General features: G+C 50.5%; 1 protein-coding gene across 7 annotated transcripts in view; it reads left to right on the forward strand.

Annotated features, from left to right (window-relative positions):
* Positions 1 to 21,150, forward strand: part of SYNDIG1 (synapse differentiation inducing 1) — a 226,047-nt gene that overhangs the window by 178,407 nt on the left and 26,490 nt on the right. For 5 of the 7 annotated variants that reach the window (XM_055104994.2, XM_003829360.5, XM_008954727.5 and 2 more), the window contains one exon: positions 17,530 to 18,782. The exons of 1 other annotated variant lie outside the window; for it this stretch is intronic. In XM_055104994.2, coding sequence (XP_054960969.1) covers positions 17,530 to 17,688 — 159 coding nt within the window. In that variant the 3' untranslated portion in view covers positions 17,689 to 18,782. Of the gene's footprint in view, positions 1 to 11,845; positions 12,114 to 17,529; positions 18,783 to 21,150 lie in introns of those variants that run through there. One more of the 7 variants, XM_034947455.3, reaches the window with a different exon arrangement.

Consider the following 21,150-nt stretch of genomic DNA (forward strand, 5'->3'; position numbering starts at 1 on the left):
TGTGAAAAGTTGGGGACAGACTGAGCAGCACATCAGTCAGACTGAGCTGCTGTCACAAGTTACTGTGGACTAGGTGGTTTAAGCAGTGGCCATCTGTTTCTCACAATTCTAGAGGCTGGGCATCTGAGATCAGGGTACTAGCACGGTCAGGTTCTGGGGAGGGCTCTCTTCCAGGCTGCAGATGGCCACCTTCTCCCTGTGTCCTCACTAGTTTGCAGAGAGAGAACTCCTGTGTCTTCTGTTCTTAGAAGGGTACCCATCCCATCCTGAGGGTTTCAGCCTCATGATCTCATCCAAACCCAGTCACCTCCCAATGGCTCCACCTTCTAATACCATCTCATTGGAATTAGGGCTTCAATATATGAAGTTGGGGGGTGGGGTGGTACACATACATGCAGTCCATAGCAGTTTGGCTCGCAGACATGCCTCTGGGCAATGAAGAAGCAAACTCAGCTTCACTGAAGCCCCTCTCTTGAAGTGGGCACTTTTCCTTTTAAGACAGGAGGTTTGTGGAGGTTTATGATCTGCTGCCATTGCCCCGCAGGGTGTGTCCTGGTGTCACCAAGGATCTGAGGACATACAAAGCATGTGGCACCTTCCCAGTGTGTCCACTCTAACTACTGAATCTTCATTTCACTTGACTATAGAGTAAGTTCTGAGGCCTGACTTCCTTTGTCTCACTGTATCATCACACATTTCGGGTTAGTTCAGGTCAGGAATTCTTGCAGCAGGCAAATAAAAATCTGAAGGAGTGGAACTAGGAGTGCACACCCCTGGTTGCCAGTGTCCAGTCTGAAAGCAGGGAGGTTCCCCAGGGAGAGGCCAGCAGGGCCAGCAGAGAGCCCAGCACCAGACTGACAAGGGCTGCCTCCCTGCTTCAGAGGCAAACAGTTTTTGGAAGTTGCTAAGCAACCCATCTTCTTAGAAGGAGCCAAGTGTTAGAAACGAGTGCCCAAGCCAAGTGCAGCAACACAGAGGCCAAGCCACAGCAGCCAGATTCCATTTCAGCAGTCAGCACTGGGATGCTAACAGCTGGTGGAGGCCGGCGTCTGCAGAGGACACTATTGCTATATTCATGTTACCAGCATGCTGCTTGAATTTCTGTTGGAAAAGGTACTGATTCTTATTATTCAGTTATATCTTGGATATATCCTTCATTCATGTCATCCAGGTGCAAGGTGCGATGTTAAGTGTTGAAAAAAGGTGAGCAAAAAGGTGACCTATGCTCCCTTGGGGATTATGGTCTAGTGGGGAAATGAACATTCACTTAGTAAGTGTCATGAATGCAAAGTTCTGTGAAAGCATGGTGCAGGGAAGCATGACCTGAACCAGGGGCCAAGGAAGCCTCCCCCAGGGACTGGATGCTTGTGTGAGATCAGGAGACATCCTGTTGAGGAGATGGGCAGGGGGCCCTACAGCTGAAGGGGAGCCACCTGGAAGTAACAGTTCTGCTTTGGGTGGACACTCAGCTGACCATCGTTTTTATGTTTACTCCCCTCATTCAGTTTATAATTTTCTTTGGTGGTTCCATTGAGATCTAGGATTTTCTTTCCCCTGCTGGAAATCTATGAGCTCTAGTTTATGAAATTGTCATCATCCTTAGCAACGATCTTTGTGTTTTATTGGGCTTGAGTGCTGGATCCATTTATAGTTTAACTTCTCAGTGGGGCTTTTGCACACGTGTATCTATAAACTCAGGGCCCACACCTATAGTTAGCCTGACTTGAGGTCTCGATTGCTCACTTACGGTCCAGGACAGACACAAAGCTTACTCGCTGGTTTATTAACATGGGGTGGAGACTGGGGAATTTCTAGTCCTCTCTCATGGAAAGAACTCTTTGAGGCTATAGGATTTATGCATGAGTTCTTCCCTGACCAAACACCACGTCCTGTCTCCCCTCAAAGCATTAGAAACTCAGCCACACACCCCCAGTCCTGTTTCCTGAAAGTGAATTACCCATGGACTACATGGTTTCTGTGCCTTCTCAGTGAAAGGGGTCACCCATGTCATCCCAGTTGGCCGTCTTGCTGGAATGAAAGACCTATCATATTTCACAGATAAACACCAGTGACAGTACCAAATGTAAAAGACTTTATTTAAAACAGGAAAATATTAAAATAGAAAATGCAAATAAAACTAATTCAAATGCAGGAAGCCATTGCTCCCTATGGCATACACTCATCTTTAATACATTTTGTGCAACAAACAGATGGATCGCATGGGCATGGGAGGGCCAAGAAACACAGCTCTCCTGTGTCAGCCAGGCCCTGGGTCACAGTTACCTACTAACCCAAAATAGGGGTAGCATGCAGGCAGCAGGGCACTGGGTGTGGTTCAGAAAGCAAGTTCCATTCTGTGAGTGTGCATCTGTTGCTTACACTTTCTCAGTCTTCGTTGTCTTATCTGTAACGTGTCATCCTGACCAGTCCCCAAGGCTGTTGTGAAAGCAAACTCATAAAGAGTGAACCAGCTAGAAAGCAACGTTTGTACGATGCTGTGTCTGCCTTCCAGGAGGCACCACGTTTATAAACAGAAATCTGCAAGTTTGCCAGCTGCGCTAGAAATAAATGGCCCATCCAGTTTGCACTGAGCCCTCCAACCATAGTGAGCTGTCCATCCTCAGTCCACATGGCACGTATCTGCCTGTGTGCTCCCACGCAGTCATCACGTACATAGTCAGCACCATGGAGCCAAATGAAACAAATGGTTTGCAGAAACATTTCCATTCTTTTTTTTTCACTTGAATTAAAAAAGATTCAACCTTGTATGTTGTACAAATTCTCCATGTGAGAAAAACGTCCCTCTCTTTACCTTAAGCACTGGGTCTCAGAATTCAGAGCACCAGCCCAGCCTCCCAGCTAGGACAGCGTTTCCAGTGTGCTCTTGCCAGCTGTAATGGTTCTGCAGTATGCGTGGAAATGGACTGTTTGATCGTGTGAAAACAAATGTGTGTTTCTTGAAAATGCAATGTATCTTGTACTTCTTACAGCTCACTTCTGGCTCCCAAGGGCTCCCAAGGACCACGCAATGACTCTTATTTCTTGTTTCTTTCTTTTCTTTTTTTTAAGACGGAGCCTCACTCTGTAGCCCAGGCTGGAGTGCAGTGGTGCGATCTTAGCTCACTGCAACCCCCGCCTCCAGGGCTCAAGCAATTCTCCTGAGTGAGCTTCCCAAGTAGCTGGGATTACAGGTGCGCACCACCATGTCTGGCTAGTTTTTTTGTATTTTCAGTAGAGATGGAGTTTCACCATGTTGCCCTGGGTAGTCTCGAACTCCTGAGCTCAGGCAATCCATCTGCCTCGGCCTCCTTATATTCATATGTGTATTTGTTTTTATCATGTTTCCTTATCACTTCAGCTTGTTTGTGTTTGCTCACATGTGTTTACTCTTAAGGCCAACACTCTTGAATTTATCTATTTTGCTTCCCTGCAAAGAGGCTGACTGTAAGCATAGATCCTTACCAGGGCCATTCCCCAAATATCATCTTAGAACCATGGCCACAGACTGCATTCAGTGCTGATAAAGGCCACAAGAATGTCACAAATGTATCTCTTGGTCATAAAGGGGATGACGCAAGAGATTGTGGGTTAATCACTATAAACTTCCCCACCAAGAGCCTATCCAAATTTCCTAAAGTTGAAGTCAGACCTGCTACAGAAGGAGTGGCAAAGGCAGAGAAACAACCACACATGAGCCAAGTTTGTGATTGAATCAGTAAAGCACACATTGGAGTTGTTTTCACGTATATTTAAAATAAGGAAATTTACTCAGCTGTGCAGATTAGAAGTCTAATACAAAATGAGCTAAGGACGCTTCCTCTCCTGGGCCACCAGGTGAAAGGGGCGTCACTGGAGGAGAGTGGCTGTCACTGCAGTACACTAAAGGTGACCACGCATTTCTTGACCTGCTTCCTGCATCCTTTCCCCTTGAATCTGGGCTGGCCCCACTGAGTCACTCGTAACCAGTAGGACACAGCAGAAGTGATGTTCTGAGTCTCCTGTGGCTGATATCCAGGAGAAACTTGCAGCTTCCCCCTGCAACACTCACCCAGAGCCCTGAGCTGCCACACAGGAAGTTCAGCTAGCAGTGACCACCGTGCTGGAGAGGCCAAGGCACCAGGTGTGAGTGGAGCCATCTCAGGCACCCCAGGGCAGTCCAGATACCAATGACCCCACATCAGGTGACCCTGTTAATGCCATATGGAGTAGAAAAGTCTCCCAGCTGGTCTGATCCAAATTCCTGACCCACAAATTATGAGACAGAAAAAAATGGTTGTTGTTCAAGCCACCAGGCTTTGGAACCATTTGTTACCAGCAGTAGATAATTGGAAGAGTCACTGCTCCCCACAGAGGGGTCATCTTTGCAGAATGATGCATGAGCGCTCGGGTTGCATCCAGGAAATGGGATTGACGGGAAAGCCAGACAGAGGCGTTGAAAGGGAAGCATTAACAAGCTGAGGCTCCCCCCCGCAAGTGAGATGCGAGGTGAGGCCAAAGACACGCCTGTCCCTAGTCTCTGCTCAAAATTCTCTTCCTCCTGGAACCTCCTAATTTTGTTTTCAGCTACCAGGATTCACCCCTTATCCCAGGCTGCCTTACCGAGGAACATTCACAAAACTTATATGAGCTCCTCCACCATAACCTACAAGTCAGAAGGGCCATCAGAAGAGGCTTCTGCCTGTCCTACGCTGGGCTGTGGTCCAGCCCTCGGCCTGCTCATGGTTGGCTGTGACTCCAGTAAGTTTAGCAGTTTCCAAGTGACCAAATGTGATTCTTCATTCAGCCGACTGTGATATAGGAAAATGGAAACATGACAAAGCAATTGTTTGAGACACAGCAGATGACACCAGTGCTGCACCCGTATTCCCTTGGCACTCATGGCTCTAACTGCAAATACCTGCCCTGACTCTGTTGGAGGCTTTCTCCACTCACAGCGGGGTGCCCAGCCATGTGCAGGGGAGGGCCAGAAATGTGGGGAGGTGAACACACGGGAGCAGCCCTCAAGCAGTGGTGGAGGAGACTGGGGCTACATACTCCAGACTCCTTGCTCCTGGAGGGGAGCCCCTGGGAATACTCTTCCAGATGTCTGCAGTGGGGCTGACACAGCCACCCCCTGCTCATTAACCCGCCCTGCAACAGCTCCTCTGCCTCCCTATCTCACCTCTCTACCTTCTTAATGGCACTTCCTGGGATCACCTCCAAGGAAGCTGCTTGTCTCCCTACCCTTGTCTCAGAGTCACCTCTGGACCCCGCCTAAGCTGGAAAGACATTAAGTAAAAAGGGATCAGTTTCTAGGGGCACTTGAACATGTGTGTTATGTCACCTCCTTCATAAAATCTTTATTTAAGTTATGGTAAAAGAATAAGATGTGAAACCATGAAGGAAAAGAGAATGGACGTGGAGCAACAAGAAACAGAGATGTCAGCACGTTTTGGAAGATGAAAGCGCACGGAGGAGTGGTGATCGTGCAGTGTGGCTGAGTCTGCAAGCCCCCATGACAACAGCAGCAGGAATCAGCCAGTCCACTCCACCACCACCGTGAGGAGGCAGGGCTGGGAGCTCCAGGTGTGAGGCAAGACATGGCGAAGACATCCACCTGAAAGCAGTGCATTTCTAAGTTGTAATCAGTAAAGCACCCAGTCCTGTGTCCCATCTTCAGGGCTTAGTGGCAGACGTTTCTTAATCCCAGCAGGAGACCAGTCAGAATGCCTCCAGCCTTGGTGACTCAGGGCACAGCAAGGGGTGAAAGCAGACCAAAGTCCACAGCATGGTGAGCAGTGGGGCCTGGCCCCTCTAATGCCCAGGCCCCAGTGCTCCTTAGCCCCCCTGGCTCTTACCCCAAGGCAGGAAGTTGGGGGATTTGTCCCTGGAGAAACTGAATGTCTCTATGTTAGTCTTCTAGGGCTGCCATAACAAATGCCAGACTGAGTGACTAAACAACGGAAATTTAACTCTGTCAGCTCTGGAGGCTGGAAGCCTGAGGTTGGCAGGGCTGGATTCTCCTGAGGCCACTCTCCTTCACGTGGCCGCCTTCTTGCTGCGACTTCATGGGGTCATCCCTTGGTGTGGTCTGTGTCCCCGTCATCTCTTCCTGTAAGGACACCACTCATGTCAGATTAGGGCCCATCCTAACAATGCCATTTAAACTTACTCACCTCTTTAAAGGCCCTATCTTCAAATACAGTCACATTCTGAGGTACTGGGGGCCAGGATTTCACCAGAACAAAATTCAGCCTATAATAGTCCTCAGAGAAAAGACCAATGTACAATGTATGCTGTTGTACAGAAGCTAAAGAAATCTAAAAGACAGCTTGCAGCCTAATCAATACTATGGAAAATCTCACCAGTTAATCAGTGCCATATATGCAGAGCATCTGATTGGCCTGTTGGTGATCTTTAATGTTAAATAACAGCCAGTGATTTCCTGACACTTGAGAGCGCCTCTACCATGGAAAAAAAAAAAAATGAAACCTGAACAAATGGGTGAGGGTCAGGGGAAGGATACTGATTGATAGAGAGACAATGCAGGAAGTAGAAAGTGTCTTTCAAAAAATCTATAGAGTTAATATTTTTAGAGAGATAAGGAATGAAATCAACTTCCTGAAATCAAAAAGGAAAGTTGTGTAAAAGCAAAAGTGAGAGAACAAAAAGAGTAAACAAAAGGAAATTAAGGAATATGATAGCCAAATACTATCCCATAGAAGGCTTGGAGAACGATTGAGGAAATGATCCATAAAGTGCAACAAAAGGAGAGAGGTGGACAATGACAAAAGCAAGCAAGAGAAAGGAAGACAGAGAGAAAGAAAGGAGAGAAGGAAGAGAGGGAGGGAGGAAGGAGAGAGGGAGGGAGGAAGGAAGGAAGGAAGGAAGAGTTAGAGAATTCATTGAACATCAAAGTCCTTCAAATCAACATTTTAGAACACCTAGGTGGCAGGGGACTCCATCAGAGCTTCCAGAGAGAAGGAGCAGCTGCAGCAGTGAAGGGGTATAAAGATGATGCTAGACCTGTTGACAGAATTGGAAGTGAGAAGAGTATGGGGCAAGGCTTTCAGAAGTCCAAGGAAAAAAATCATTTCCAAAGTGGAATTCTATACATTTCCAAACTGTCAGTCAAACATGGCAGTAGAATATGGCCATTTGCAGGCACGCAGAGTCTGCTACCCACGCGTGATGTTCCGAAGCCTTCCGCGGTGTGTGTTGCAGGGACAAGCTTTCCTGAGACAAGGCCTGGGGTCTAGGAAACAAAAACTGTAACGTCGAAGGGAAGCAAAACAAATTTCCAAAGTGAGGCATCAAAGAGCAATCAGCTTCAATTGGAGCAGAACACCAGGAGTGTGAACGCCAGGAGGAAATAAGAAGGAATTAATAGATTATCTGATATGTTTGATTATAGCCTGAAAAAATGTATTGAGAGGGTATTAATGGGTGTGGTAAAAACTATAGCAACTGAAGCCAGAAGAAAAGAGGCATAAACCAGTGCACTTGGCTTAGCAGTGAACACAAAGTACGTAGTGAAAATAATGACCATATTAGGGGATGAAAGAAGGGAGAGGTGACAAAGTGGGTAGGGACAGAGGTTTCCAAGAAAGCGAACTCTTCTTCCACCACAATAGTCGGTCAGTGATAGGTAGTTGACAAATTGATAAATCAAGAAATTAAATATGTTTAACTCCTTAAGAAAGAAGTAAATACCAGGTGGATCCACTAACAAAGTTCAAAATGTGCCTTTGGGAAAGAGCCTCAGAGGTAGAGAAGTATCCAAAGACATTGCTGCTGGTGTTTTATTTTATACTATACACCTTTTGGCGTCATGTATTTTACCAAACACTGTGAACATATTCCTTTGATGATAAAAACTATTTTAGAAACTAAATATATACATACACGTATCAGCAATTCTACTCCTAGCTATATGACCTAGCAGAAATACATCTATATACTCATCAAAAAAAAAAAAAGACTAGAATGTTCATAGCAGAGCTATCCATAGTAGCCCAAAACTAGAAACTATTCAGATGCTTTTCCCCAGGGGAATGGACGAATAGACTGCATTGCATTCCTGCAACAAGAGCCTAGTGAACGGATGGTCCATCACTGCACACACAGGGGTGAGTCTCACACCCAGAGCGAGGAGTCAGACACCATCGTGCGTGTACTATGGGACCTATAGGGCGTTCCAAAGCAGGCAAACAGAATCTGGGCTGTTGTAATTCAGCAAAGTGGGCACCGCTGATGATGAGGGACAGTGAGGGGGCACAGGAAGGCCTTGGGGGTTATACGGTGCTGTTCTTAGTGCCAATGCTGGTTACATATGTGGTGGGGCTTCATAAGCTGTGTACTGATGCACAGAGCACTTCTCTATGAGTGTTCCACTTGGTATACAGTCATATGGGAGATGTATATCACATTTTAAAGAAGAATGAAGGGCACAGGAAAAGTCAGTATGAAGTGTGTGACCATTTACTGCTATTTGGATCTGACGAATAAGGAGAGTGACAGTTGTCAGTCCCACTGATTCTAGCCATAATTCTGATTTAATAATAGAATATCTCATGATTTTAGGATCCTTCCTGTTCCTAAACGGCCTGCATGCTGGACCCCGTGGTGCCCTGAGGAAAGCAGGCGTGCTGAGGGGCACTGGTGAGGAGGGCCAGGAGGCGTTTGCAGAAGGTGGGCTGCTGGGGTGGACCCAGCTACTCACCTGGAGGAAGGTGAAGCACCGTGGGCAGCCCCCATTAGCATTCAGAGGGCACCAGGATGCAGGACCGAGCTGAAGCCACCCAGACACAGAAATCCACTTCCTGGACCAGATCACAAGTGCGCCTCGCCCTCCTCTGGGGCTCCCATCTCTGCTTCGCTTCCTCCTGAGCTCTGCGTGCTCGCACTTGAGCAGTGCCAGCCCCGCAGCCCCCTCCTTCTCAGGCAAGCTAAGCCTGAATCTGTGAGAAACCAAGGCTGGCTTCTCCCTGGCCAGGGCCAGAGGCCAGTGACACAGTTTGGATGTTTATCCCCTCCGAATCTCATATTGAGATGTAACCCCCAGTGTTGGAGTTGGGGCCTGGTGGGAGGTGTTTGGGTCCTGGGGACGGATCCCTCATGGCTTGGTGCTGTCCTCAAGACATTGAGTGCTCTGAGATCTGGTTGAGTAAAAGTGTGTGGCCCCTCCTATCCCTTGCTCTCACACCCCTGCTCTGGCCCTGTCACAGGCTTGCTCCTGTTTTTACTTCCTCCATGAGTGAAAAGTCCCTGAGGCCTCCCCGGAAGCTGAGTAGATGCTGGCGCCATGTTTCCTGTACAGCCTCCAGAAGGATGAGCTACTTAAATCTCTTTTCTTTATAAGTTACTCAGCGTCAGGTATTCCTTTATAGCATTGCAAGGAGGGCCAAACACAGCCAGCAAATGGAGTAAATGATAGCAGCTGCCCGGTCCAGCAGCAGCCTGGAACAGCAGCCGCAGTTCCCGTGTATGTTTACGATGTTGTTATATGGTGATGTCTGTAAATTGAGATCCACAGAAGGGGCTGGCCTTGAGGACAAGGACACCCAAGACGCCTCCCTGGGAGGAAGTCTCCTCCCTTGGAATGTAGTGATTCAGACCAGCAGGAGGCGGAGGGGATCGGCGCCAGCACCCAGGCGGTGACCCAGCCTTTCTCTGGTGTTTGAGTTGGGTTGTAACCAACACAGTCTGTACATTTGGTTTCACAGTCCATCTCCTCCCTGCCATTTAGACCTAACTAACATCAGAAGATTTATTTTTTTTTATGGCTTAAAATATAAGGGTTGTTAAAAAGGCAGGGGTGAGAGGTCATAAAAATAGACCTGGGCCTAAATACATGCAGGCAACAAATGTGTGTTGGGGGGTCTGCGTGTGAGACCCTTTGCCTGAGAAGCCTCCCATTCCTATAGTTGCTGTTCAGCTTCTCTTACTATCATTAAGAATATTGAGCCTGCCTCTTTGTCGAGTACAGCTCTCAGTACCTTGTCAGTGCACAGCGAACATTAGAAGATGATAAATAATGGAAATAACCTTTACGATAATGCAAAGAAATGTAATCCAGCCAGATACAGGTATCGGTACTGGAAAGAAAATGAACCATAAAACACCCATGGTGGAATACATTTCCAGAGAAATAGTTCAGGAGGCAGCCAGTGTCTTGTGGAAGCCTGTCCCAGATCTCGGGAGGCAGGTGTCTGGAGAGGGCATAACTGCTGAGGACCCCCAGCTGTGCTGGCCCCGGTCCATGGATGACGGGGACTGTGGAAACAGCGACCTTGCCCCTAAAAACTGACTGCAGGAGAAACAATGCAGCCGGGGTAGACCTCAGAAAACGTCATGATTTTTCCAAAACTTCAAACGACAGTGGGTATTTTCCAGCCAAAGGACAAGCAAAAGCTCATTGGAAACTCCATGAAGAGTGAAGAGAAATGGCAGCCTGTGGGTCCTGGCCTGTCTGAGACAGCCCAGAGCCCAGCACTTCAGACATCTCCAGGGTGTCTCGGGGAAAGGCAGGTAGTGACGCGGCAGGGACTGGAGCTCGGTGGAGTGGACTCTGCCTCGGGGTCACTGAGAACTGGGTCCCTGATGGCCGGTCCTCCTCCCCGTGACAGATTCCACACAGGAGCTGCAGGCCGTGGACCCCTGAAGTGGACAGGCGCTCTGGCCGTGCCCTGGGGGGCGAAAGCCCTTCCCCAATGACGTGCAGGTTTCGAGGGGCTTCCCCCTCCCATGGTCACCCCCGTGTCCTTCATCTTGCAGCTGTTTCATTATCTCCACCCTGACATCGAACTGTGTGGAGTATGATCCCCCATCCCCACCCCCCGGCAATTCACTGAATGTGAAATAGATTCCCACGAGGCATGTGGGTGTGGAGCCTGTTTCCCAGGGGCCGGGAAAGCCCGCAAAGCGCACAGCCCGGCAACGCCCGGAGCTTCGTTTCAGGCGTCCACCACAGGCTCTTCTCCCAGTGGGGTCGTCTGCCTCGTTTTCTCCCAGATCCATGCTGTCCAGTGTGGGACCCCCAGCCATGGGTGGCTGTTTACTTTTAAATTAGTTAAAATTAAATAATATTAAAATTCAGTTCTGCAGTCACATGAGCCATGCCCCAAGTGCCCTGTAGACGCAGCAGGTGGCACAGTCGAGCAGCATCTCCGTCCCCAGGAGCTTCTGCACGGCTCTGATGTGGACCTTCCCTCCCCAGCTGCTGCCCGGTCTCCAACTCCTCTCACCCCCCTCCCTTCCTGGGTTACCCAAGGAGCTGCCAATCCCTCCCGTTCTGTCCTGCTGAGTGTGGCACACTGCCCGAACTGGAGCCAAGTCCTCCCTGTGCCCTGTTGAGCCCACAGGGCTCCTGCATTCAGCAAAGAGGCTAGCATCAGTGCTGCAGCATCCTGAGCGCTGGGTGGAGACACAAGGGCCCAGACAGGAGCCTTTACCTCAGCAGCTGGCTGGCAAGGCCGCTGGGAAGGTACCATGGAGAAGCTGTGGCCCGGAAGATGAATAGTGTTAAAACAGTGACGGGTGATGAAACCGCCACTGCAAATACAACCAGAGAGAAGGCAAAATCAGGGAGAGGTGGGGAGAGGCCTGGAGAGGGAGCCAGGCAACACCTGCCCTTGACAGGTGCTGCCTTGTCAACGTAATTACGTTTGCATCTGTGTTCAGAGATGAAGTCAGCCTCTCAATTCCCTTTCTCTGACTTTTCTTCTCTGGTTTTGGCATCAGATTTTACAAGTTTTATAAAATGAGTTTCTCTATTCTCTGTAGATGGTTCTTATCTGTTCATTTAATTATTGATAGAATTCATTTCTAAAGTAAGGTAGTTTTTTTCAACTATGCTTTCTTCCAGTTACCGTTCCTTCCCAGAAGTATCCATGAACCTGTTTCCACGCCAACAGCAGAGGCAACTTGGGCCTGTTTTGTGCTGTAGATAATAGGATGCCGAGTCCGGCTTCTTTTGTTCATCACTGTGTCTCTGAGATTTATTCCATGACTATCTGGGTGTCACGACGGCTTGCCCTTCTATCGCTGGCACTCAGAGGGCTTCCAGGGCAGGGCAACCATGAGTCAGATTCCTTTGAACATTCCTACAGATGTGTTTTGTGAATACATGAATAATTCTTATTGGGTATTTACACAAATAAATGTCCACTTATTTATGGGAGTGGAATTGTTGTTGTGTGATGTATCTATATGTTCAGCTATAAGAAATGCTGACCATTTCCCCAAGTGGTGGTACGAATTTGTATCCCACCAGGAGTGCAGGGGAATTTTGGTTTTTCCACATTGTCTGTGACACTTCCTGTCGCCTCTTGGCCTTGTCTTGGCCTTGCTGGAGGGTCCATGTACAGCATGTTCTAAGCATCCTGGGTTGGGCATGGCTGCACACACAGCAGGCCTGGCCTCAGGAGGAAGGGCCTCCTCTCTTCCCCTCCTCCTCCCCACTCGTCAGCCACAGTGTCTGCCCCTGTGGACAAGGTGCGGTTGGCAGGAGCAGATAGGAGACAGAGATGTCACAGCCACCCCCAACTCACATTGTCACAGGAGGCTTGTGCTCTCGTACACGGCTTGCTTTCTCATCGGGCACTTGGCAGGTTCTTCTCAGGCTCACCCTCACCTTCACGTCCCCAGCTTCAGCCTGCTGGCACAGGCCCTGTGTGTCCATCCACTTGCCCCTCAGCTGGGCTCTACTGGATAGGACCCAAGACCATATCTGGTCCCTGGGGACCACCTAGGCCTTTATTCCCTGCCCAGCCAGGGGCTGGTCATCTCCACAGAGCAGTACCCTCCTGAGGCTGCCGGTCAGCCGCTTGCCTTGCAGAGTCTCCAGGCAGGAACCGGCTGGTCACCCGCCCGCAGTGCCGGACATGCATGGAGCCAGCAGTGTCCCATGGCAGCTGCACCCCCACAGCCTGAGTGAAAAGCAAATGCCTGCCTTCTGTGGACAGGACCCAGGATCAGCACACCGTCAGTCCTTCAAAATGCTTCTCAGCCTCCAAACCCTTTGTGGAGGCACAGGCCTTGAGGCATCTAAATTGGTTCTGCTCTCTTGTTTAGAAAATAGGCAAAGGCTGCTGGGGGTGGGGGCGGGGAGGTCCCCGTCACCATCCTAGGGTGTGTCTCTTGTGATGTGGAGCCTGGGATGGAGCTTCCAGCTGGACCTTCTGTTACAGAGCAAGTGAGCAGAAGAAAGAAGGAGGGAGGGAGAAAAGGGGAGGGAGGGAGGGAAGAGGGGGGAGGAAGGAGGGAGAGAGGAGGGAGGGAAAACCGAGGGAAGGGGGAGGGAGGAAAGAGGGAGGAGGTAGGAAGAAAGGAGGGAAGATGGAGGAAGGAGGGAGGAGGGAGGAAAGAAGGAGGAGTTAGGAAGGAGGGAGGAAAGAAGGAGGAAAGAGGGAGGAAGTAGGAAGGAGGGAGGGAAGAGGGAGGAAGAAGGGAGGAAAGAAGGAGGAGGTAGGAAGGAGAGAGGGAAGAGGGAGGAAAGAGGGAGGGAAGAGGGATGAAGGAGGGAGGGAGGAGGGAGGAAGGAGGGAAGGAAGAGGGAGAGAAGAGGGAGGGAGGAGAGAGGGAGGAGGGAAGAAAGAAGGAGGAGTTAGGAAAGAGGGAGGGAAAGGGGAGAAAGGAGGGAGGAAAGAGGGAGGAGTAGAAAGGAAGGAGGGAAGAGGAAGGAGGGAGGGAGGAGGGAGGGAAGAGGGAGGAAGGAGGGAGGGAGGATAAAAGGAGGAAAGAGGGAGGGAGGAAAAAAGGGAGGAAGGAGGGAGGGAGGAGGGAGATGGGAATAAAAAGTAAGGAAGGGAGGAGGGAGGGAGGAGGGAGGGAGGGACTGGCCTTCAGCATGCCAGCATATGCCAAGATACATTCTTGGATAAACCAGGGACCTCAGGTGGGCATGAGAAGGGGAGACACGAGGGGACTGGGCAAGGGCAGCCTGACCACTCCCCCAACTAGAGCAAGACCTGGATCCACCAGGAGTGTCAGAAGGAAGCAGGCCCTAGAACCCACTCCCAGACCTCTCTGCCACCTTCACAAGAAGCCACTCCCTTCAGATAGAACCATTCCCCAAAATGTGACCAATGGGCAGGGTGGGGGGTTCCACCAGAGAGAATTGCTGGTGGGTTTCAGCATTAAACACTACCACCCATGGAATGCAAATTGACTTTGTCCCTCCACAAACTGGTCATTTCTCATCACGAAGCCATGACCAGCATGACCTTTACATGTGGATCAACAGCTCTCGGTCCTTTGACAGCCAGTTCCTTTGACTTGGCCACTTGGTAGTGACCATTCAACCTAAGGAGGTGTGACCCAGCGGTGGTACGAGGTGGCGGGACCTCAGTTCTAACGGTGACAACTTCAGCTAAAGCACGTTTGTTCTGGCTGTCCGTCCTCTGCTTGTGTAACTTTTATTTCCTCAGTGTGAACAGCACTGCACTTGAGGGACGGGAAGGGGGTGCTTCCATAGCTGTCATTGCTATGGCGCGAGTTTACTTTTACTCTTCAATTTAAAAATCGGGTCTTCTACATATCTTTGCAACTAGGGAAGAGAAAGCAGGTCTTTTAATTCCAGAACCGCAGTGCACAAATCATGTTCCAATGTGGGCTGTGCAGGAGCTCAGTGCCTGGTGGGTTTCAGGTTGCAGGACATCTCCCTTGGGGGCTACGTCTGATGCCCTGCAGCCAGCCCTGCTGATGGAGCCCAGCTGCTTCCTGCGTTCTCAATGATGAGTCCTTGTGCCCTGGGCTGTTAAGGCTGTGCCTCTGCTTGTGAGCTGAAACGCTTTCTCTGAAGAGCCCTCACAGTGCAGAAATAGTGTCTTTGGGTCCTGCTGAGCCCCTACCCCCAGCCCACCGCTGGCACAAGGTGCAGGCACTGGGCACTGCTTGGGGCTTCGCCAGTCACCTGCACTTTCTAACCACCTGCACTTATTTTCCAATGAAAGGCCAGTAAAGTCACAAACTTCACTTGCAACCTGTTGGCAAAAGACAGGGAAGGAAAACCAGCCACAAGAAATAACAATCTTGACAAACTTTTTTGCATCTACACACAAAGCCTTGCCTTCAGCTCAGAGACTCTTGGACTCAAGACAGTTTGCCCTGCCCTCATGCACACCAAAAATCTTGTCAAAGAGCCAGGAGCTTTCGTCCAGCAGCTGTCAGGATGGAAACGTGTCTTCCCATTTGCACCCTGCCAAAGGAATGAGCAAGCTGTTTCACAGCCACAGTTATCCATTTTCTGAGACAAAAGGTTCACGTCAGGTAAATCACCTTCATTAGACCACGTTGTGTGTTTTGTGTATGTAAATGACGTCTCTGCCTTGCGGGAGTGGGCACCGAAGAAACTCTGGCTTCTATGACACGCAGATGCCGAGTGACGTTGCTGAAGGCAGCCTGCTTGCTAAGGCTGCATCTGTTTGCTGTTTCTGACATATCTCCAGCGATCAGGCCCCTAACACACCACATCCCCTAGGTTTCTTGTTAGAGCCAAACATATAAACCGGCGTATCAAGGTCCCCCAGCGTGGAGAATGAGAATAAAGAGCAAATGCGATTCTCAAGGAGACACACCAGCTTGAGCATGAGAGCTCTGGTGTGTCTATATGCAGAACCTGCAGAGTTGGGCCAGAACTGAGGTCAAGAGGCAGTCCCGTGCCACTGCCTTCCTCCTCAACACCGCCAGAGAGACTGGAACTGTGCCCCAGTTAGAGAAGTATCACGTTCCTCCTGTCCCCCCAGAGCACAGCCCAGGCCCCAGGGAGACCACAACACACAAGAGAGACATGGGCTCTGCCTTGGGGAGCTTACAAGTGAGCAGGAAGCCAACTATTCCGCAAGTGGGTACTCAGATGTGTGAGCCCTCATGAGCTCGGGAAGCCCGGCATGGGTGTTCCCACAGGGGTCAGGGAATGAATGCTGCTGGCAGGTGCCCAGGCAGCTGTAGCGGCTCCACCTTCCTCTCTGCACCCCTTTGTGTAGCCCTGGGGATGACACTAAGGCTGGTGATCATGGCGGGGACACAAAGCCATGACCCTAATGAGCAATGACTCTTTCAGTTAGCGCTAAGGAAAGGCAATTACAGGAAATTGTGTTCTAAGATGTGGGCGTGTGTGGGAGCACTGCTGCATGAAACAGACTGGGCTCACCACGACTTCATTCATTCATTCATTTATTCATTTATTCATTGTCCTAGGAGGCTTCCCATTTTGCATCCCTTTATCTCTGCTCCCTCCAGAATTGTCCACAGTGAGCTCTGAAGCTCAGTTCCAAGACAAAAAGTTGGGGAGGAAAAAAATAAAAACTAGCTTTTAAGATCCGAAAGTTAGAGGAGCGAGAAGGAAGCCAAGCAGTGGCAGGCATCCCTTCCCCACACGACACAGACTTCCAGAGCTCAGAGACCATGGAAGATGCAGGTTCACGTCATGAGCCATCTCTGAGTGTGAGCCTTTCTGGTCCACTGCAGAGGTGTTGGTGTGTTTTAGCTGGTGTGTTTGAGTGAATGACATGCCGACTCCCATACTCACCTATAAAACCTAGTAATGTCACTGACCTTAGGTGGAAATGGGACCCGGTAGAAATCTGGCTTTCTGGAGATGGCCATGAGAACGAGCTAGGACATTCTGCCAGGGTAGTCTTGACCACAGGGGGCCCACGGGTGGCTTGGGAGTCAACCCTCCTCAGCATCACGTGGGCTCCCGTGGCTCAGTGCTTTGGTAGCATCTCACCCCATCTGCCAAATGAGCCATTTTACTCCGGTGATCCCTCCATGGTGGCCTCCAAAATCTCCATGTTTCCATCTCCTCGTGACCCCAAGAATCATGAATTTGATTACACCAACACCTGGTTATGTCATTGAAGACTCAGGAATATAGGTGTTAGTTTTGTATCAAATGATTTTATTGATGGATGAATTTTACTAACGCCAACCATGTCCAGGGTGGGGACGGTCAGGAAGTGAATGACTCAGGCCACAGCAGGTGAGGCAGCTGAGGAGGAAGGTTTCAGGCGTCCTCCAGTGGTTTTCATGATCTTATGCCGGAGTTTCTCTCGGGGAAATGGGAACTGTCATTGCCTTCCGCACACCTCCAGTGGGTAGCAGAGATTCAATAAGATAGGTAGAAATATGCTTTAGAAAATTACGAGTTATTCAAATAAACAAGTACACCATTCTTGGGTAGAAAGAGCAGCACTGGAGGAGTCCTATCTAGCCCATCCCTCAGTACTGGTGCTGGAGATCCCAGACCCCACACTGATGGAACTCAGTTGGGCTACTTCCAGCCTTCTCTTATTCCCTTGGGGCCAAGTAGAAAAGAAGTCTGTCTTCCCTGCGGTGTGGGGGAGCAGCAGCAGGCCCCAGCCCCACATTTGTTTCTTGCAGTTAAAGAACTGCCCTGGTCATAGCAGGGGTGAGCACAGTTTCCCCCTCAGCCTTCTCTGCATCAACAATGCCTTTTTCTGAATCAGGAGCCGTAGATGAGCCCTCCACTCACTGCTTGTTCCAACTTGCTTACAATGACTTCCTTTTTCTTCTCCAACTCTGCAGACCAACAAAGCCGTGGCCAAGGGGGACTTGCACCAGGCCAGCACCAGCTCCCGGCGGGCCCTATTCCTGGCAGTGCTGTCCATCACCATTGGGACTGGCGTCTATGTGGGCGTGGCCGTGGCCCTCATCGCCTACCTCTCCAAGAACAACCACCTGTGAGCTTCCTGCGAATGGAGGGGGAGCACCCGGGGCCAGGTCTGTGTGGACGTGGAGGAAGCAGGCATACCGCATGATGCTGTACAGTACAAATGATTGCCAAATGATGCCACGAAGCCCTGGGATTTCCTACCCATGGATTTATTTTGTTTTTATCCTTTAATTTCATGTTCACAGCACTGTGTAGAGCACCAGACAGACGGGCACTGCTAATCCTTCCAAAGGAAAGCTCCAAAGATCCCAGCCCGCAAGGCTGTCTCTGGATGGATTCTGGTGGATGAATGGCAACGCGGCTCTCTGCAGCCTGCCAGTGCCCAGAGTGCCACCGCATTAGCAATATACAAACAGTCGAAAAAAAGTGTTTATTTTTTATGGAATACGGTGCAATAGGCAGAGGACAAGGGACACGTCACTATTCTGTCTGTGGCCCTGCTGGAGTCCTTTGTGCCCCCCCGAGTCCACACGCCTTCCCTGCAAGACGAGAATGGGGCTGGGAAGAAAGAGGCAACACCACGGCTGGCAGGAGCCCCGCTGCACTGCTCTGCAGACCCATTGGCCTGACCCTGAGAAGCAGAGCCAGCAAAGCCCGGGACCTGCCCCTCTTTCTTTCCCTTCACACCACCCCAGCCTCAGGATGTCAAGCCACCTCCGGAACGTGTCTACACTCCACAGCTACCCCGCAGCAATACGCACTCTTGGGACCTCGCTGATCTAGGATGGGGAGGCAGGCCACCGCCCCTCCCAAGACTCCTCAAGAAAGAGCCCCGCGGTTGCTCTGGAAACTCGAGGCACTGCAGCTATGGGCACTGCCTCAGCCTAAAGACACAGGGGCGCCTCCCAATCACCGCGCTGGCGGATGCTCACCCCGTCATAAGCAGAAACTAGTGATCCTGGAAACGAGATGGGCCTTACTCTGTCGACTAAATGAATAGCTATTTTCTTGTCATTTTTTAAAGTGCAACTCTTGCTTCATGCTGCTTAAGTTACCAGATGAATGCTGAGAAATAAGTAATCACAGACATTTTAATACCATTTCATTGCTGTTTTACGAGTGTTCATTACTTAACAAAAAATTATCTTTTAGCTTTTTCGCTTAAGACTTTTCTTTCTGATGAATAGCTGTCGTTGGGTTTCATTTATACTTTCCCCTTGTGGTTTAAGGAACTGCAGAGCCACCCAGGCCTCCACTGCTGAAATAGTAAGGGGGTCTCAAGGAGAACCAAAGCCCCTGCCGCTTCAATTTCCACCAGTAAATATGATCGTCCTAATCCCCTCAGTGGACACAGAGACCCCCTCTCCAGGACAGTGGCTCCACCGGCAGCATTTAGCAAATTTCTGAGGCCTGGGTCAGCCCCAGGCTGACTTGATGGGTCAGGATGTGGCCTGGTAACTGCAACGTGAAGCCAAGGTTGAGAACCACTGCCCTGGACTAAGGTCTCTGGGTTTGATCCTTCTGCCTGACACTCTCCTCCTTGACCTTGAACATTTAATATTCTGAAAATTATTAGCACTGTCTTCTCGGGTCAAATTTGAGATCCATCTAGCATTTGTCTCTACTGGGTGGTTCACAAACACTGTAGGATGTTAACCCTAAGAAGTAGATAAGGAAGCCAGCCAACACCCCTGTAGGAGTTAGAGTCACTGGCCATGGAGGGCATAGGTTTAGGTTCAAACCAACCTGGATTTGAATCCAGCTGTGCTACTTTCTAGCTGTGTGATCTTGGGTAAAGTTTTACACCTCGGTAGGGCACAGTGGCTCACACCTGTAATCCCAGCACTTTGGGAGGCCGAGGAGGGTGGATTACGAGGTCAGGAATTTGAAACCAGCCTGACCAGCATGGTGAAATCTGTCTCTACTAAATATATAAAAAATTAGCCAGGCATGGTGGTGGGCGCCTGTAATCCCAGCTACTCGGGAGGTTGAGGCAGGAGAATCGCTTGAACCTGGGAGGCGGAGGTTATAGTGAGCCGAGATTGTGGCACTGCACTCCAGCCTGGGCCAGACGGAGCAAGACTCCATCAAAAAAAAAAAAAAAAGTCTACACCTCTCTGAGCTTCGTCTCTAGGAGAGGATAATCAATAAGGCCCATTTTGAGCTTTGTCTCTTGGAGAGGATAATCAATAAGGCCCATTTTGTGGGGTTGCTGGGGAAGGCACGAGGCACAGACCATCGCACCTGGCAGGAGCAGGAGGTCATGGTTACTATCATGTCCTTGGCTGGGTGTCCCATGGCTGGTCCATGTCCCTCCATCTCTCAGGGTTCATTTATCACAAGTCATTGTGTCAAATGGGCTTCTTTGCACTTGTCCTGAAATGATCCATTTTAAGTTCAAAGACTCCCCAAAGGTGCATACCTTTGGATGTGGTAAAGAAGTAGAACCTGTCTGCATATCCACACCCATCATTTCTGTCTATACTGTCACAGTCACCCTAAGCCAGGCCCTCAGTGCCAGGTACTTTACCTCTGCTAGATCAACTGCCCATCTTATTCCAGCCTCTGTATTTCCAGATGGAAAAGCCTCAGTTCCCAGGGGCTTGGTCCTAAGTTGTCAAGCTCTGCCAAGTCTTTCTCAAAGGCTTTACCTATGGGTGTAAATGGTCCTAGGTGGGCACAAGGGACAGGGCCAGCTGAAGGCAGCCATGGGGCCCAGCAGCTCACCTGGCAGCTAGGCACAGTGTGTGACAGCCCTGCGACTGGCTTGGCCTTGGTGGCAGGGAAAGTGACTGAAGGTCATCTTTGGTGGTTGTGTTAGTGACTGCTGTCAGCTGAGCCATCTTCCGAGTGTGCCGGAGCGACCTGCACCTCCCTAAACCTGCATCATTGCTGTTAGGCCCACGTGGCATCCACTAAGCACAGCTATGCCAGGAACACATGACCTCGCCTCATCCTCCCAATAGTCCCAGGAGGGAGGTGTCCCCACCTCCTCCCCAGGTGTCCCTGCCTTCCGAGGCATCCCCCCACCACCCCAGGCATCCTCATATCCCAGGTACCCCCGCCTCCCCAGGCATCCCCGCCTCCCCAGGTACCCCCGCCTCCCCAGGTACCCCTCCTCCCCAGGAATCCCCGCCTCCCCGGGTACCCCCGCCTCCCCAGGTACCCCCGCCTCCCCAGGTACCCCCGCCTCCCCAGGTACCCCTCCTCCCCAGGAATCCCCACCTCCCCAGGCACCCCCACCTCCCCAGGTACCCCCGCCTCCCCAGGTACCCCTGCCTCCCCAGGCATCCCCGCCTCCCCAGGCATCCCCATCTCCCCAGGTACCCCCGCCTCCCCAGGCGTCCCCACCTCCCCAGGCATCCCCACCTCCCCAGGTACCCCCACCTCCCCAGGCATCCCCAACTTCAGCAAGTGTCCCAACTGACTTGACCAGGTGTCATACCCCAGCTATTCCCAGGGAACTACAGTGGGTTCTGAGGAGAACATGGTGGGGGAGGACCCATGATTGGTCACCATGCCATCTGCAGCTG

Source organism: Pan paniscus, chromosome 21 (assembly GCF_029289425.2).
Source record: "Pan paniscus chromosome 21, NHGRI_mPanPan1-v2.0_pri, whole genome shotgun sequence".
Taxonomy (NCBI): domain Eukaryota; kingdom Metazoa; phylum Chordata; class Mammalia; order Primates; family Hominidae; genus Pan; species Pan paniscus.